We start from the raw sequence: 19,758 nt of genomic DNA, 5'->3' as shown, positions 1-19,758 counted from the left end.
CTGAGGAAGTGTCACGAGGCTGGACCCATTTTCATTTTACCCATACACCAATCTTCACACTTATTGTCCTAACTGCAATCAGAGCAAATTTTTAAAATTAAAAAGTGGTTTAAAAAGCAGTTTGGTTTTCTGTTCACCTAGGTATTTACATAGAGTTCAACTACTGGTTATCTATATTTTGTCTTTCCTGAAATTATTTGAATTGGATGCTTTCTAATCTTTCATTATGTGGGTAACATCTCTATTTAGCTGAGAAGTCCTTGACCTTCTGTTGATGGCTGCACCTTTGCTTTCCTCTCTGTGCTTCCACGCATGCATGATGATAACTCCTTTTATGATACATCTACTGGCAGTAACCATTGCAACTCCACAGAATCTCCTCTTGAAACGTGAATCCTAATGTAACCCTAAACCCAAGACCTCAGATTCTTCAGGTGTTAATCACATTTAGATTAGAAATTACTGCTTTTATTTTACTTATATTGCCTGATTTTTTTTCAGCTGTACACATCTAGTATTTATTTTCTTTTAAGTAAATTTGCTCAATTATTTTATTTCTAATAAAGTAGATAGTTATGCAGCTGACATGGTGATGAATGGAAATAAAATAAGAGACCTCTATACCTGTTTTTCAGAAATGTACTCCATATGAATGTGAAATTGTGTGCTTTGGAAGGCTTTTAAATTACCTACTAATGTCTTGAACAGAAAAGAACTGTTCCCATATAGTACTACTATAAACTTAAGTAACTAGACTGGTATTATCGTTACTGCAGGTTATTACATGTAATATTCAGGTTTTTAAAATTTATGGTTGACTTTATGGTTCCAGCAGGAGTGCTGATATGATTCGTGTTGTGGACTGATATGCTGGCATGGTTAAAAAGTGTTTGCTGCAACCATTTTCACCTCTAGCTTACAACACCAACAAGGATCCAGCACTCTGCCCTCTTTCTAATTCCTCACTCCAGAGGAGACACAGCAAACACACAAATCTGCTGCTTTCAGACCTGAATCATGGAATCCCAGGGGCTTGGTGTGGAAGGGACCTGGAAAATCATGTTGGGTTCCAACACCCCCACTATGGGCAGGGATACCTCCCACCTGTCCCACCAGGGCACCATCCAGCCCTGCCTTGAACACTTCGAGGCATGGAACATCCACTGCTTCTCTGGACAAGCTACTCCAGTGTCTCACCACCCTCTGGTTAATGAAATCCATGAAGTCTTCAGATAACAGTGCAGGGCTTCTACACAGTGCTACTGGTTAGGCCATGAACTGACACCTACTTGGTCTCACTTTGTTATTCATATTGAGGATCTGATTTTAAAGATAAAGCTTAGAATTCACCCCTTTTATTGGGTAGTGGGCTAAAGTATGTTATCTCTTATACTCTTCAAGTTAACATTGTGTGGTAGCGATGGAGAAAATCCTGTATGAATTCCTGGTGCGCCCTTGCCTCTGTCTCCTTGGTAAATTGGCAGCTTCTTCAAATTCACTACACAGGGCAGGTAAATTATTGTTAATCCCTGGATTGAGTCAGGAGTACAGTCTACTCTCTGAGTCAGATCAATTTTCAACCCAGATTCACATCAGGGATTGAGTGTCTCAGAGCAGTGTTTGTGTAAGAAAATCCATCTGTTAGATCAAGGCTTTTTCCCATATCAGGGAAGTTCCTATGAGTCATGAAACATCACAGAAACTGGGATTAGGATAGGCAGGGATGACTATTCCCTTCTTGGGAAAGAAATCCCAATTCCTTACCTGGAACAGGGGCTGTATCTTGCACTGCATCCCTTACTCTAGATCCCTCTACAGTAATTTCACGATTATAAGCCGCACCATTTTGACTAAAATTTTGGTCCGAACCCAAAGTGCGGCTTATAATCAGGTTTGATTTATATACGGACAAAGAACGAAAAGTTGCTGTTTTCGTTTGGAGGACAGGTGTCTGCTGAGAAAGGCAGGAGCTTCTTTTTGAAATGGAGAATGTAAATTCCCTCGCTCCAAATTATTATAATTTTGAAATCAAGGGGCTTTCAGGCAAAAATATGGGAATTAGGAATAACAGTTCTTTTCTAGGGAAATTAAAATAGAAATACAGTACTACAAAGAAACAAACTCCAAACCCTGACACAGTCAGAGTACAACCTGACACCCTGACAGGCAGGGTGTTGGCAGCAGTCCCATTAAATGGTGGCTGCATCCTCCTGCAGTGACAGATGTGATTCAGCTGGAGCAGTGCTCCTGTACAAGGTGCAGTTTCCCTCTGGAGGTCCAGTGGTGATGTGGAGAAATCCAGTTTTCCTCTGGAGTCCAGTGGAGAAAGGGGCTCCTTAGTGTCCCATAACCTCTGTTTTATTTTGGTAAGGAGTGCTGGGCTCTTCCCCCTGGCTGGAGCAACTTCCAATGGGATGCAGTAATTTTATCAGTCCCACAGTGGGACTCAATGGGCCATTAGCAGAAAATGACTCGCTGGAGGAAGGATGGGTTGTGAAAAGATAAAGAACAATGCCCTGCCTGGTTTCAGTGGATGGCCCATTAACAGAATATCTGCCATGGAGATAAGGATCACTGTCCCCACCCTCAACAGATGGTGATAGAACAGATACCTTTTATCACACTCTGTATTGTAATGTGCAGCTTATAATCAGGTGCGGCTTATGTATGGACAAAGAATGAAAAGTTGCTGGCACCTGGAGATGCATCTTATACTCAGTGCAGCTTATAATTGTGAAATTACTGTACATGGAGAGATTACAGAAGGCTGGGGATTTTGGGGAGAGAGAGGGAAAAACTAATATCTGGAGCAACACACTCTCACCTTGAACACAGTGTCTAGGAAAAGAATGTGGGAATACAAGAGGTAACTTAGAGAGATACTGGTAGGAGGTATTCCAGTAACAAAGTCCTGATATTGCTATATCGTGTCCCTGTGAATAGGAAGGATCCCACCTGAGAAACTTATGTTACAAATAAGTGGCTTCCATTTATTGATCCGTTCATGTTAAGTCACTTGCAAAATCGTGTATGAAAACCAGGGAATTTAGTTTGGAGCTCTTGTAGGTAAAGCTTATGCCCATAGGCAGTTATTATCAAAACCTTGATATGTGTTACTGTTTTGCAAGTGTGCTTCATTTCAAGAGTGAAGCTCAGCTTTCTTTTGAAAGTTTATTATTTGAAGACAAGTGCAAGTGGGAGAAGTTACAAAAATCAGTTTCTTTTAAGCTATTAATCTCAAATGAGTGATCTTTTTGCCTTTTTTTTTTTTTAATACTCGCTATATTTTAATGTGCCTTAGAACAAAATAGGGTGTCATTACCATTCTTGTTCCTGAATGTTTGGCTTGGCATTTGATGCAAGGCCTCAATTGCAGGCTGACGTGCCAGCAGCTGAAGCTGAAAACAAGACTGCGGTGGGCAAACTCAAGATTTAATTTCAGAAAGAGTGTTTATATTTTCCCTGGGGCCCCATTAATGGGAGTCCAAACCCTAAATGTTACCACCAACACATTTTAACAGACCAGTTTCCCAGTTTTTAAAGTGTGGTGTCACCTTGAGTATTTTTCTTTCAACTTTTCCCCCTTCTTCTGACTTTTAAAGAAAAGCGATGGAGTTGTATCATTTGTGGCTGAATTCAGTGTCATGTTTGGGGAACATAAAAGTTCTGTGTAATGCAACAAAGTGGCATTCAAAAATATTTAATCCTATTTTCTGTTTTTGTATCAGCTATTTTAATAACTCATCTGCTGCAAGTTACCAGTGCAAAACCTGGTGTTACTGCAGAACACGTCACCATCCAGTGTGTCCTAGGGGTCCCCACGGTGATGTCCTGAATCCACCTGGTGTCAGGACATCTGTGCCATTCCCAGGTGAACTTGTGACCAACAGGACAGTGCCAAGAGAGACAGCAGTGGTGGGGTCACTGAGAGTTCCTCAGCTCAGTTTCCAGCTCCTTCAGCTGGGCCTGTTTTGTGGCTTTAATAGGATTAAAGAAACATTTACATTGAGGCTTTAGGAGCATTTTCACACTGCTCCTTTACCCAACTCAAAGAGCAGCATAAATCCAAAGGATTAAGCCTGGGATTTATGGGAAGTTGTAGTGTAAGATGAGTTTGGTGCACCTGGCTCTCCTTTTCTCCTCTGTGTATAAGGATCCTGAAGCATTGTGATGTATCTGCATGGGATACAGAAGTGAGCCTGGCATTTCTTCCTGGACTTTTAGGTCTCTATAAGCTTTGAAATTATTGTTTCTAAATATTAAGAGGAAATTGTAGTCTCCTGTGAAGGAATATAGTGTTTCTATCAATTGATCCTATCAGGCATTTTTCTTCAGAGAACATTTTGATGTTTTTCTGCCACTTTTCAATAGTGAAACATCATGCATTCAAGAGAATTTTTAATTTCCTGGAAATTATAGTTCTCTGTCTTTAACAAATGGAAAGGGGAAAAAAAACAAACAAAACAATTCTCTGTCACTTAGTTTCATTGAAATACAAAGGAAATTGTTAAATAACCAACATAGTTTTCAAACTCTTTGAGTGATCATTTATGCTGATGAAAGCAATTTAGTTGAAACTACATACATAACCTATTGTAGGGTTTTCTGCAATTACTTTAGCATAAAAATGCCAGAGTTTGAAATTCTTTACTTAAGTTAAAACTGTTTCATATATCCTTTTGTGCCACAGTGTATAAATCTACAAAGACTGAGATTATGCCTGTACTCTTTAGTCAGGCAAGATTCCAGCTGAAACTGAAATCAAGTGGTATTATTACTGAGAAAATATTGTGCTATCAAAGCCAAAAAGAGAAAAAAATAACAGGATGAATTATAATGTTGAGCAATGAGATGACTGGATGCTACACTATTTCAAAACTGCTCTTGTGATTGAGATGTATTGTGTTTTTAATCCAATGTATATAGTCTTAATTACTGTGAGGGTAACTTTGGATTTGCTCTGCAAACACATAATTATTGAGCTGGCTCTGTGGATATAGAGTATTCACAGGCATAAGGACTCACAGTGTGCACTGTACAAATGCAACCCAAATCTATCAGTGGAGAGTGGTGTGGTTTTCTCATCATCAGCTGATTAGGCAACACCTGAGGTCCAGGGAAAGGCAAGATCTGTCATCCAGGATTCCTCTATTCTGCAAGTATTTGATACAGAGACAGAAGAGGCTCCCAAAGTCTCTGTTGTCCATTAGGAAGGCTGTGTGTGACGGGAGGAAGCGACGCATCCTTACACACCTCTGGCCCCCAGCAAGTGAGGCTCTCCTGTGTTACTCCTGATTCATCCCTCAGTGTTAGAATTTCATGCCATGCTTCTGGAAATGTGAGAATTGTAACCAGATCATCTGTTTGAAGATTGATTGGTTTGGGCTCTATATGATGTTCTCAAAATATGTTTTGATACTGAGCAGAGAAAAAAAATTCAACGTTCTTGATTAGATGCGTGGGATAAATTGTTTTTGGTGCAACTTGTGATTCTTGTTGATGGGCATTTTCAAAAGACCTTTTGATTGACCAAGAGGAGGTAATTTAAGAAAAAAAAAAGAAAAAAAGAATAAGAACAACAAAGGCTAAAAAAATCAATGCATCCATGTGTGCAAATGAACATGAATATCCTTATCTTGCCATCCTAGTAAGAAAGTTAGTCAGCTGAATTTTAAAGGTCAAACTTTTAATATTCAATTAGACTGAATAAGTGAATGTTTTGAGGAGGAGGAGGACTTTGGGGATTTTTTGTCGTTCCTGTTAAAATAAAACCTTAATTATTTGCTGTCTTTGTCTTTCAAATTCATCTGTATGTTTGTAAGTAGATTTGTATTTCACTGTCATTTCTTAATTCAGAATTTATGAGAAGGTACAACTAGGTATTTTTGTAACATAACAGCAGTTATGAATTTGATCTTTAAGTTAGTGTAATCCACATTGCTTTGTCCTAGATGGAAAGTTTAATCAGTTCAATATGATCACTTGGATTAATTAAAGCTAAGAATATCATCTGCAGTTTTATTTTCTTAGTCATAGGTCAACTTCTTGGCTTTTTTCAAGTCCCTGCTGTACCTCTTAGCACCAAGGGGATCCTAAAGAGTCTTAGAAAGTTAATGATGGCCGTGCTCAGCAAAGGCATTTTGGCATGCACCTGCAAGGCTGTCAGATTGCAAAAGAGAAGAGGCAATTGTTCCACTCTGATTGATTATGAGTTCCCAGTGCAATGATCAGAAGTTGGGTCACTGTCTCTTCCATCCCTAGATTTTTATGATACCATTTTAATTACACTGGAATTGAGGCCCAAAGAAAAAGGGGCGGAATACAGAAGGCCCTTTTCTCCATCATTTCCCTGACAGATAGGGGCAGTTTTGTGGTGCAAAGATCCAGAAATCACAGTTGTTTTAACGAGGTGCTCTGTGGAATTTCTCTGTCCATGTACCAGGATAAGATAAGCCCAGAGTAATTGCAGAGCCACCACAAAGTCACATTATTGGCAAATTGTCTTGGCTGTAGAGTTTTGAGGGCAATTTTTTTTTCTGTTGTTCACAAATAAAATGAGTAGATAAGTTTGTGTATAAGGATGGTTTATTCTGTTCTGAGCTGTGTTTTCCTACAGCTGAGGAACATTTGTAGTTCAAGGTTTGTTTGGGTTCTTTGTGCTGCTTCTCATTTACACCAAAGTCCTTTTATGTGGAGATACTTGAATGTCAGTAGTTTTATCTGCTTACTCTTTTAGCTGAGGAATTGTTTGAGACTTTTCATAGTTGGTTATATGCAGGAAAATTCAAGGTATTTTTACCCCAAACCTTGCAGCTTCTTTGCTCTTTTTTTCGGACATGTCTTGTGCTGTTTTTATCCTTCTGCTGAACTCTGATTTGAAAAAAGTAAACGGGAAAGTTGGCCATACCATGTGTTTTGATGAATCTTTCCTATGATTATTTCCTGCAATTGGATTCCTGCAGCAAAGCCAGTGGGATCAAACTTTGAGACTTAATCGAGTTGTCTATGAAGCTAGAGAAATGTGTAAAGAAGTAAACTTTTTTACCTACAGCAATAGCAAGATTAGACAGATGAAGCAAAGGGATGTGGTTTCCTGTTTACTTTTTGCATTCAAATCTTCACCCATGTGTTAGAAATTCAGCAAAATGCTTCAATGACTTATAGTTAATAAGTATATATGTTATTTTTCTGCTTTGGCTGCAGGCTACTGACTCATATAATATGGTCAAGTATATTTTTCCCTCCCTTGCCCTTTCCCCTCACCCCACCCTGCTAAGCAGCAGTTTCTTCTATTTTTTGGGTTGGTTTTTTTTTTCAGAAATGTGAAACGAAGTATTGCCGATGTGAAAAACTGCTGCTCCCTTTGCGGTTGTACGTTCTGGGCGTAATTTCTCGGCAAAGCCTTGACACAAATTTGCGTCTGGAAAAGCAGCAGAATAGCCAGGCAGGTACCCCAAGGAATTTTTGGGGAATACACTCTATCCCAGGGGTCTCTGCTGGCTGGCATTGCGGGAAGGATTTGGACTTGTGTCGAGCAGAAAGGCTGCAGATTGTTGTGTCCTGCTGGTGATTTCTCCCTCCTCCTTTGGAATCTTCCTGCCTGTGGTGTTGGAAGTGATGACCTGCCGAGAGTGGGTGCTCAATCTCCATATTTTGAAACAAGGAGGTCTTGTCTTTGATGGTATTGTTGCGTCTGCAGCTTTATGAATCTGCTTTGCCAGCAGCTGCCCTGAATTTTGCTACAGCAGCTTGGCTTCAAACTCCGAACTGAGTAAAATGTTACTGTCAGTAAAAAACATTATCTTCAATCTTCTCAATACTGAAGAAGTGCAGTAGTAAATGCGGGCTCAACAATTTCTTTCTGAATAGTAGGACATTAATTTTGTATTCCTTGAACCTTAACGTATAATTACTTACCCGAATGCATGTGTATTGCCACAGATTTAATGCTAAATTTATCACAGATTTGCTGCAGGCTGGTTTTCCTTGTTCAATATCTTCATGTGAATCCATCAATTGTAACCCACAGTGGTAATTTTAGAAAGATACCTGTATTTCATGTGATATCATATTTGCCCATGACTTCTAGAATGCACTGTTTCATCCTGTCACAACTTAAAATTTCATTAAAATGAAAACCTGGCTGTTAAATCAAGTGTCCCTCAAAACCAAGAGATGGGATTTTTCTCCTGTTGCTTCTATTTACCAAACTCCAGTGTGTTGTTAGGGGACACTTTGCTTTAGAGGTTGTGGCAGATAGGGTCAAAGTTTCACAGGAACCTTCAGATAATCACGATGCCACTCCAGTCTCCTTGATATCTAAGTAGATTATTTACAGTCTGACTCGTTATTTGTAGCTTCAGCTTTCCATGTAACACAGTTTTTTCACCTTCCAGCCTAAAGCAGTGATTCTCTGTCATGTGTGTTATCAAGCACTTCTTACCCTTCTTAGAGGCAAGAAAGTTGTGCTCCTGCTGAGCCTTCTGTTCATGAAGGATCACATCAGATATAGATGTTTAGAAAACAGCCATGGCAGTGGAATAGCAGTCACTCAGCTGTGGTTTCATGCACATTATTAGAGTCTTTTTTTTTCAGTCTGTATACACTGCAAGCATTATGATGCAATGATTATTTCTATTTTGCATACTTATTCACAGATAATGCAAAATACATATTCACAGTAACAAAAAAGATTGTTCTCATTAATGCCTATATTTGCTGTTTCTTTTTTAGTTAGGCTTAATTAATCCAGTTCTGTAGATATAATCTGGGTACTGTAAGGCATGACTGTGAGCATGACTCAATATGTGCCCATCAGATATAATTTTTTATTTGGTTTGATAACAATAGCAATTTTTATGCCTATGAAGATTGTTTCTGCTTTTAACCAAGTGTGGTTACTGTGGGTTAGTTTGGAGCACATTTGCATACTGACAAATGAAGCAGATCTTTGACACCAGATCTATCACCCAGCCCTGCACTCATGGCTTTTCAGGAAACATAGTCTGATAGTCTTTAGGCATTTTCCTGGAGAGAGGCAATTTGGGTTTATGAAGCTCCACAGGAGCCCTGTGTAATCTCTGCCAAGTCATTTGTAGCTGGATTAAATCAGGATGTGATAGTGCCCAAGACTGCCTTGGTTACTTAAAACAGTTGGAGATTAGGAGAAAACTATCAAGGACTTCTCTATGAGCGCTCAGGGTCTGACAAGCCTGGATAGAAACCAGTCCTGAGTCACTTATAAATCCTTTCTTGAGGTGCTGTTGTAAATTTCTTGTTCTCTATTTTCATATCAGAGGAAGTGATCTGATGAATTTGGCCACATTGTGGTTAGTCTTCTGCTCATGCCTGCCTTGTGGAGACTGTAATCCATTGTGTTTCAGAAACTGTGCAGGCATTTCCAGGGCCAAATATTAACCATTTGTCAGTCGGAGATTTTGAAGGCGCTGATTGCATGTGTTTCTGTATGTTTGTTTTAAGAATCTTGAGTCTGTGACTTAAAACAACAACAATAAGATTTCTGGACCAATCAGCAGTTATAGATGCAATTGTGGTAACTCCTTTTTTTAGTGTATGGGGATAATCTATAAATAATCTGGTCAAGAAAACCCATGTTTGTGACCTGTTAAGTAGGTAGGTCACTGCAGAGATTTCTCATGTACTAATGCACATAAATATACTTTTTTTTTTTTTTTTGTGGGCTTAGAAAGTGCCTATTTTTCACCTTCTACAGTAGTCTAAACAGGTGCTGCAACTGCTTTTAGTTCTTTTTGCACTCCATCTAATTTCCTTGATTGAAAGCAAATTTCTTTCTTGTACTTTTATGAAGAAAAGATAGTATTTTCTTACATTCCTGGGTCCAGCTGGAAGACAGTGGAGATTCTGAGAGATTTGACAGGGTGTTTTACCACCACCTTCAGCAAATCTGTTTTAAAGATGTGTCCAGCATATGGTATTATTTAATGATCAAATTCAGGGCATAAAATACTTAAGGTTTAGAAGTTGCAGCATTATTTATTTAAAGGTAAAAAAAAGCCATTTTCATATGGCAATATAATTTATTAAACATCACTCTTTCCTAGAGCCTTGAACACTGATGACTTTCTAATGTGCAGCAGATACTGTATAAATTACAGCCATGAAGAACCTTGTTTTTATATACTTAGAGAGTGTTATCAATAGTAGAAATTCACAGGTGGACAGACAAAAATGTCCTGCCCTGGGATTAACTCTAAAATAAGCTCTGCAGCACATATGTACCATATGGATCTGTTTTCCTTCTCATCCATTATAGAAATGAGAGGAAGTAGTTCATTGTTTCCTCATCCAGCTCTCAGATTTGCAGGTTCCTCAAGGTAATAATTTTTCTATATGATCTATTTAATGTGCTAGGGTATTTTTTTAAAGCCTTCTGTTGAATCTGTGGGGAGAAGTTCATATTAGTGCACTGAGAAAGAGTTCTGGAGCCATAGTTTTACTAGAAAATATTAGCATGTAGCTGAACTTCTGCAACTACAGAACCTTTCAGGATCTTGTCTGGCTCATTCACCGAAGTGGGTTAGTTGTGGAGGAGGAAAACACAAACCAATTCTTTCTATATATCATAAAAATTGAACAAAACAAACCCCTTTTTTTAAATTTTCCTCAAAAAGGAGCATGGACCCATCAAGCAGTGAGAAGACACTGATGAGTGTTTAATTACACTGCAAGGGTCTGTTGGACTGGGTTTGTTGGCCAATATCCAGTACAGTAGAATCCTAATACTAAGTTGCAACAGTGCTTTGCATCATTAATTGGGCCAGGAGGAGCCTGCAAAAGTTAAGGTTTTGATCATACATGAAAAGCCATTATTTTTGCAAAATACTTTGTCTCTAAAAGTATTTAGAAAGTATCACAGATGTAAAATATAACTATTTAATCACTTATAATTGAAGTTCAAACCATTGTTCAGAAAGACCATAACCATAATTTATAGCTCAAACTGATGCCAAAATGATTTTAAAATAATTACCTATTTTTAGATAATTATTTTAGGTACAGATGTACTTGTAATTAGGATAAACAGAAATACCTAAAGGTGAATTCAGTTGCAACATCAATGTTTGACTCTAAGCAAGAAGTTGTGTTATACCTGGATTCCTGCTCCAGTATATTTTTAACATGTTGTCATTGTCAAGCAAGTCCCTGCACAGAGGAGGGAGTGCCACTGCCAGAATTCTTCAGTAAATTATTTATATACATGAACAAATCAAGCATCACTATAATTTCTTCCTTATACTTAAGTAATATATATTCCACTGATTTCAAAGGGACTTAAACTTGTTCCTCTATTGCTTAATAATTAAATACAAAAGTATTTAGAGAAGCAATCTGTCAGCAGCAGCACTTTTGACTAGTGTTCTGCTCTCCATGGACATATCCATCTAAGTGTTGATCAAACAGTGCTAAGTTAGAACTATTGAATAAAATGAATAATTATTCCAGAATCTTTTCAAGTAAAAATGTGAATTGTTAGTTTAATCTTACATTCATTTTCTTCTGAACTGATGTTTAACTCAGTTATAAAAAAATATAGTCTGAAGTATGCCTTTCATCATTCTTTGTATTTACTTTCTTTTATATAAAAGATTTTAGTTAGTAAATTTATATAATACAAAACCATACAGAAAAATAACTAATTGAAATCAGTTAGTTTGCAAACAGGAAATAGACAAAGCTTGAGTATATTTATTAGTAATAAAAATACATAGAAAAATTAAGACTAAATAAACTAGGGTAAACTACTTACCAATTATTACAACAGAGCTTCAGTTGTTTTTGTCAAAAAAGTGTCAAAATGTCCCCTTTCTATTTAACATTCCTCAAAGAGGAGAAGAGAGGAGACAGGAAATATATAAAAATGCTGCAAGCCCTTTGAAAAATATGAAATTATGCCAGGCTGATGTCTAGTAATAATTTCCTGTGGCTAATCAACATTTAACTTCAAAGAAATGTCTTGGTGATGAATCCTATTCAAGAGCCAACCAGCAGCTACTTGTAAACACTAAATAAATGGAAAGTCTTATTATCAGCTGCTTAAATCCACCTTCAGAACCCATTCTCTTCACATATCCTGCTCTGTGTTTTGAATTTCCCAAAACATTCATTTTGCATTTGAAATTTTCCTGTCTTTGCAGGAACATGATTTTCTTTGAGTAACAAGGATACTTCTAAGGATTTTAAGTCTTCCCCCGCTGGCCCTTCATCCTGTATGGATGAATATAAGAATAAATATCACTGCTGGAATATTTTCTTTATGAACCTTTTTGCATTTTTCCTGGAAGAGTAATGGGACTCAAAAACTTATTTCTTATTTTATCGTCTTAGGGAAACTGCTTGGTTTCATTACAATATACCAACATTATTTTTTAATTATTTTATGAGTGATCAACTACAAAACCAGTAATAAAAGTACAATTAAAAACTTTCTTCCTCAACATCTTTGCTCTTTTTAAATCTCTGTTCATTGTGTTTGTTGAATTTTGTGATAAAAAGAAGATTGCAGTTTTTACTCCTGTTAGTATCACAGAGCCAGAGTAGTGAGCTGAACTGCTACTGAATACATTAATCCTCTAATTTTCATTTGAAGTACAGGTAAATTTTTCAGTATGTATTTGAATAAATGTAGCTACTATTTCTACAGCTGCATATGCGTTTGGTATTGGGAAGTTGTATTATCTGAGAAATAATTTTGAAAAATATATTTTTAAACAGTTTTATATTTATACAGACAGGAAAATTGAAGAGCCATATTTAACATGAATTTTGTTTTCTTCACTTTTCTGGATGAACTTCAGGCCATGGTGAGATTAATAACAAAATATACCTTTACTGTCGTGAGACCAGGATTTCATCTCATATCCTTCAGTGTTTTTATGTTCTATGTGCTATTTTATTAGTTACTAGAAAGTGAGAGTATAATTCTGACATACAGCAGTTATTTATGGAATTCTGAGTGCATTTCTCTCTAGTAATTTGAGGTATTTTTAAAAGTTGATGAATATTTTATTGAGGAAGAAAAGTATGAATGCCAGAAGGGGGAAGATATAGGGGATGTGCACACTCAGTTATTTGTGTAAGAAACTAATTTCTACCTCAGGCATGACTCATGTAGAGTTTCTTTCCATTTCACAGAAATTTCAAAGGTAAGATAATAAATCTGGGGAAATGTAGAGCTAAGAATAGTGGTTAGATTCGGTTTGGTTTGAGCTATGGGTGGCTGAAGTGATGCAGTGATGCAGGAGGAGATGGGTTGATGAAAGTGAAATTGAGCAGCCAGGGGTGGAAGCATTCTCCTGCTGGTAATACAGTGCCTTTTTTATTTTTTCCCAAGTACAATTCTTGCATCCACTCAGGAGTTCTGCTGGGGCTTGTGCCTTCAGGTCATGCCTTGCATGGCTCAAAGGCACATCTTCCTGGGTGGATATCCTGTGGATATGAGTGAGGTGAGACCCCACAGAGGGTCCCATCCAGGCATCTTTGGCCAGAAGCAGTGTGGAAATGCATTTTGATCTGAGAAGTGGACTGAAGCTTTAAAGAGAGGGGAACAAACAGCACTGAATGAATTGGACAGTCCTGCAAGACTCTGCTCATTTTTGATAAATGAAATGTCTGAAGGATAGTGGGAATTTAAGGAGTGGAATTCAAGAAGTGTTTTTTCCAAATCTCATATATCCAGTTTCTCAGCAGGATCCATACAAGTGCCTAGGGGGGCAACGTCTGGTTCTTAAAGAAAAAAAATAAATCTGTGCAAAGTTAGAAGATACTGTTGAGTAACTTAAAATAATGAAGTTCTGGAATATTAAAGCTTTGAACAAATTAAAACTCCACCAACTGGACACAGCCGAAAGAATTTGGGAACTTTGAACTAATATATTTCATAGAGTGAAAGAGAAATATTGACCAGCAATGACAACAGTGACAGTATGGTGTAGGAAAATGCCCTTTCTTGGCAGATCTGAATCAACATGATGCATTTTTCAGCATCTATAGAATCAAACAGTTGGGTTGGTTTGGTTGTGAGAATGCTCCAGCCCAAATATGTTATTCATACTGATTACATTTGCATATGAGTCACATTCATTTTTTAATTTGCCAGATGTCCATTTATGTTTGTTTAGATAATGAGATCATTCCATGACGTGAACAGGACCTAAAAATATAGAGAGAAGACTGTTTGGAAAAGTGAGATTTAAAATATCTTATACATTTTCCCATTTTATGGTATATTATGCAAGCAGGAGCACAGCAATGTGGAGGCACTCTTCAAAAAAAGCTATGTCCATTGCTAACAGTTCATTAAACAATATATTATATAACAAAGCTTCATTTGTTTTATTTCCCAGCCAAGCCAATTTTCCCATTAACAAGCATGTTCTCCTTCTGAATACATTCAAGTGTACCATTTTCAAAGCCGGCGTCATTTGTTGCTTCTCTTTTTGTATTATGTGATGATCCCAAGTCTTTCTAGATTGTTTTGTCATTTAATGCAGCATAGAAGATTTTTAGAATGTCCTGCTCAAGGCAATGCATATTCATAAACTGAGCAAACAAGGGGGAACTGAATTCTCAAGTTTTATATTATTGCATTTACATAAACTTTTAACAAGCAATAAGCTTTTTTAATGCACAAATGGAGACTACCAACTAACCACTTGAGTTCAACAAAGGCTCCTCAAATGTGTACTTAATTCATTTGAGACTTTTAAAATCCTGCTCAAGTCTGAAGAAATTCTGGTTTGTTCATGCTGCAACCAATCACTACACACGTTAAACATTTACTTTAGTACTTGGCAAAACAAATTAAATCCTATACAATTTGAGATTGCAGCCTTGGTAAAGGAAGTTAACAGCAGCACATCACAACACATATCTGGTGAGCTATTCTGGTCTCTTCAGAGCAGAATTTGCAAGGAAAGGCTGCAAGAAAAGAAAACGGAGTTTAACCAAAGCTCATGGTCAAAGCTCAACTATCTAGCAGTATAATGATATAATATGCAATAAAAGGAAACCACTAAAATTCAGTTTTATGTCCATTCATTCCCCAAAGAAATATGGATCACAGGCACAAAAAAAAATCTTCAAGCTTCCCCAAGCAAAATGTTTTGGTCCAGAAGATATGAAGGAGGCAAGATTCTGTTCAAATCAGAGAAAATGTACCAGCACAATAGAGTAGGGGTTTTTTGTTCATTTGTTCCAGACTCTTCTTTACATCTTCTTTAGAGATTAGTTTGTTGTTTCTTCCATTTTCTTGTCAGTAGTAGCTGTTAGTTGAATATATCAAGAACAGACTTTTCTGACATTTATTTGAACTACATCTGCTTTAAAATCTGTTGTAAATCAGTGGGCTAAGTTCTCGTCAGGCTTGTATGGAGTCCTAATGCCTGCTTTTGCAGAGAGATGCAAAATTTTGAACAGCTGAAAATTTGTAGAAGTAGAAACACAGGTAGATTGGGTAGGATGGGGCTCTGAGCCACCTGGGATAGTGGAAGGTGTCCCTACCCAAGACAGGGGGTTGAAACTGGATGATCTTTAAATTCCCTTCCAGCCCAAACCATCCTGTGTTTCTATCCTTCTATTGCTGAAAGAGAGTTTTGTGATTGTGGTGTTTAGAAAATATGTGTGTGTTCTGCTGGTGACTAGATTTGATACATTTTTCATCTCTGTTGAAATAAATTGCCAAAATATTCTAACTACATGGTTTTGCACAAATTAGAGGAACTCACGGAGCAGAAAAGCACAGGGTCATAAAAATGTTTCCCTCTGTATATTAAATCACAGTGCTGCAAATTTTATTCTGAGTGCATTTTCAAAGTGAAGTGGGAAGCTGTTGCTATCCTTGTCTTGCATTCTGTGTTGATATTTTTAAAAACAGCCTATCAGTTATAAAACAAAATGAGCATTCAAATGTTAGAGCAATTAGCTGGACTGCTGATTGATAAACAGATCAGTTTTTGTTGAAAGCTGTAATTAAAGCCATGAGTCCAAGATACATGAGTCAGGACACATTTTTTGAAAAACCTTCAGTTTTCTATTGCATATGAACTTGTGCACAATAATCTGACCGAAGTGCTGACTTCTTCAAAATTTCCATTACTTCCTTTCCCTTGAGTGGCATAACTTTTATGCCTTACTAGCCTTGTACCACTACCTTTCACTGTGTCTCATCATTATACGGGTATTTAATTGAATTTGGGCTGATCAAAGGATAGTCAAATTGAAAACATCTCTCAGTTGTGATAATATTTGTTTGACATCTGAACTTCAACATTCAAATGAAAGGAATTTTTCGGTCCGTTTTATTTATTAATTAATGTTTAAAAATTCAAATGCTTTTCAGTAAACCATATTTTTGTCATTTATATGATATAACCTGCCAAATTTTGCTATGGTGTTTTTATCTTTTTTGGTGGGGAAGATTGGCTATACTGCAAGGATATGTTTATATATATAGTTCACATTGTTTGGCATTAGGGAATAAAATGTAGAAACAAGCAAAGTAAATAGCAAATATGTTGACTTTTTCCTCTGAAACATGTTGCCATTTAAGTTACTAGTAGGCTTTGAATTTTTTGAATATGCAGTCATATGTAGTGATCACTTTAAACCTGAAGCAGTGTTTTTTTAATAAAAGCATCAGTTGTAATTCCTGTGGGGATTTACCTAGCATGGCACCTAGGCTCTTTAGCATTCTCAGACTGTGTAGAATTTTACAGCTTTAAAGTTACTTTTAGCCTTGTGTACATTTTATTTTATTTTGGAGAAACTCAAATACTCCATTGAAAAGATGTTATTAAATTATACACATTGAAATTACTTAGGTTCTTTAGTTATTGAATTTTTGTGTCGAATATGGTTGGATTTTTGTTGACAAACGCTGGCATTTGTTTTCAGATTTTATTAAAGTTGATTGACCTTTTTTCTTCTTTTATTTCAACAGCTTGATGAAGTTGTCCGTCAGAGAAATCTGCATAGTTTGGAACTTTTCCTTTCATGTGCACAGAAACAGTTAAATGTTTTACTAAAGGAAGAGCCGACCCCAGAGGAAAACAGAGACTGACATTCTCGGTGCTGATGATGCAGTGTGATTTGTGAAGCAGCAAATCTCCATCTAGCAAATTATGAATATATTCCAATCTTTTTGGGTTGTATCATTGAGTCAAGACTGATATCAAATTCTTGACAGAAATGTTCATGGATGATGTTCTTCTAATTATTTATTTATTTAACTACTATTATCAGATAGCAAATATGAGAAGGAAAAAGATCCTTGGAAAAAAATTGTTTTATTTAGGATTTTTTTTCATATTTTCTAGTAGCCCATGGTTGAAGTTCTAGATAAGACGGTGATGAAAACATTTCCCTGTTATGTTTGTTTTGAATTTGGCACCGTGGGTTAATGTGATTCACTGTTATTTTTGGTATTTTAAAAAGTATAGACAAACGTTTAGTTGGTCATAGATACAAATTCATCTCTATTTCCAAGGTATCTGCCCAAGTCCATTGCCTCAGGTGAGCCTGAGTTGCTTAGTATTTCTTACTGTTTTTGATGTGTAATAGAAGAATCAGTACTGAAACATAAGAGTGTTGTCAGGCATTTAAGTAATTCACAAACAAATCCGGCTCTAGGAACAAAAAAATCTAAAAACTAAACAGTGCATCTGTTCAGGGTAATGCAAAAACATTGCCATGACCAACGTATACTATGTATTTGATTTCTGTTTTACAGAGCTAGCTGAATTCCAAAAGTCATTTGCTCATGAAATTACAATTAATGTGAATGACTTCAGTTTCAGGAAGAAGATGTATGTAATTATGTGGAGACTGATACTGCACTGCCTCAGTGGAATTTCTGACAGAATGAGGAGTGCAGCTTGCTGACCTCACATGCCCTTTCTAAGTGCATGGAAGGAAATAGAAAAACTCCCCACTGACATTATTGGACTTTGGATCACTCATAGGTCTTTCTAGTCTTGCTAACAGCAGATGGAGTGGAATTCCTGTGCCTACACTCTATTGATTGTAGAACTGGGGCCTTAGTTGTAGAAGAGCTCTGAATGAAATAAGGGAAAATAAGTGTTCATGCTTAGGTATGTAAATAAACTAAGAATGATCTCTCTTATGGTGAGCTTATGGGCATTTTTTAAGTGTGGTTCTTGTTATTCGGAGGTGTTTTGGGGTTTTTTTTGTTTAGCTGATTTTTTTTCATCAGCTCTTTTCATAAATTGTTTTCTTATAGTAATAAAGAACACCAAATGGTTGCATACGTATTTGGCAGTATGAAATATGTCTTACAGAAAGTTAAGATTATTATTTAAATATTTTTCCGTGTTTCATTTTTGTAATCAAGCCCAAAGGTTTTGTATTTTGTGTATGCAAAGGTGCACTGAAGAAGTAAACAGTGCTGATTTTACTAGATAATGACCTTACCCTGCAAATGGATTAAAATCCAGTCTTCTATTTGATATTTGATTGACCGATCAGTTTCCATTTTTTCTGGCAGACAAGAAAATCCTTTGGTGTTAACGAGTTGCCTACTCTTTTTCTGTTCCTAAACCAGTGAAATTTTTGTCTCTGTCACTGCACCAAAGATGACATAGATGTCCCCATAGGGTTTTTTGAATGTCAAGGTACTGTGAAAGGAAATTGATTGCCTAGCGCTTCCTCACAATGTGTGTTTAATTTTTGAAATGTGGTATGAGCAGATTCCTAAATGAACTTCTTCGTTTTGTTCTAGGCCTGTACATGAAACAATATTCCTTTTTTACTAAAAATATCCAAGTGTTCCCCTTCAGAGCCAGAGCCTTAGGTGTCTGTCAGCCTTCTCCTAATAAAGAGATTTGTATTCTGACTTACAACACTATGTAAATGTGGTAAAAGGTTATGATTGGAGTCAGTAAGGTGAAGATGCCAGTTTCACTGACAGCTGTGATGTATCTTTCCCATTAGATCATGTGTTATTTAATTTCAGCTCTTGAATATTTTGATGGTCATAGAGAACTGTACTTTTTTTTTTTCACCTCTGACAGTTTTAGTCCTTTGATCTTCCTCTCTACCCTGCAAGCAAAATTACAGACTAGACCACAGATGTGCAAGACCAGATTGAGAGCTGTGGTTACATTCAAAACTCCAAGTCTCAGAGAAGAAATCTACTTATACAGCAAAACCACACCTATTCAGTAAGTGAGCTTTGCAGCGTAGAGTAACTTCCACATTCTCCATACTGCGTCCAAAGCTTTAAAGCTTAGGGATATTTTTCATTATTTTTATCTAACCATAGGAGAACTGAGTTTGTGGAAATTTGGGAGAAAGGAATCATAGAATTATAGAGTGGCCTAGATTGGAAGAGGCTTTTAAGATCATCCAGTTCCAACTCCCTGCCATGGGCAGGGACACCTTCCACTAGCCCAGTTTGCTCCCAGTCCCATCCAGCCTGACCTTGGACACTTCCAGCATTCCAGGGGCAGCCACAGCTTCTCTGGGAAACCTGTGCCAGTGCCTCACCATCCTCACAGAAAGGAATTCTTTCCTAATATCCAATCTGAGCCCACTCTCTCTCAGTTTAAAGCCAGGGACAAGCTTGCATAATCCAGTCTGTCTCCTAGAAATTGACACCACTTTTTTTAAATTATTTTTTTATTCCTACATACAAACTGGAGAATGACATAAAAGAGAAAATAGCATGTTGTATGTCTGCGGGGTAGAACTTTATCTGCCTCT

At 37.0% G+C, this 19,758-nt stretch overlaps 1 protein-coding gene across 2 annotated transcripts in view; it reads left to right on the top strand.

Moving 5' to 3' along the window:
- Nucleotides 1-18,160, top strand: part of CCDC91 (coiled-coil domain containing 91) — a 113,271-nt gene extending 95,111 nt beyond the window's left edge. For both annotated transcript variants that reach the window (XM_033058594.2, XM_033058595.2), the window contains exon 13: nt 16,979-18,160. In XM_033058594.2, the coding sequence (XP_032914485.1) occupies nt 16,979-17,098 (120 nt within the window). In that variant the 3' untranslated portion in view covers nt 17,099-18,160. The remainder of the gene's footprint in view (nt 1-16,978) is intronic.
- The last annotated feature ends 1,598 nt before the right edge of the window (nt 18,161-19,758 follow it).

This window comes from Catharus ustulatus, chromosome 4 (genome assembly GCF_009819885.2).
Source record: "Catharus ustulatus isolate bCatUst1 chromosome 4, bCatUst1.pri.v2, whole genome shotgun sequence".
NCBI lineage: Eukaryota > Metazoa > Chordata > Aves > Passeriformes > Turdidae > Catharus > Catharus ustulatus.
This window is presented reverse-complemented; position numbering and strand designations above follow the sequence as displayed.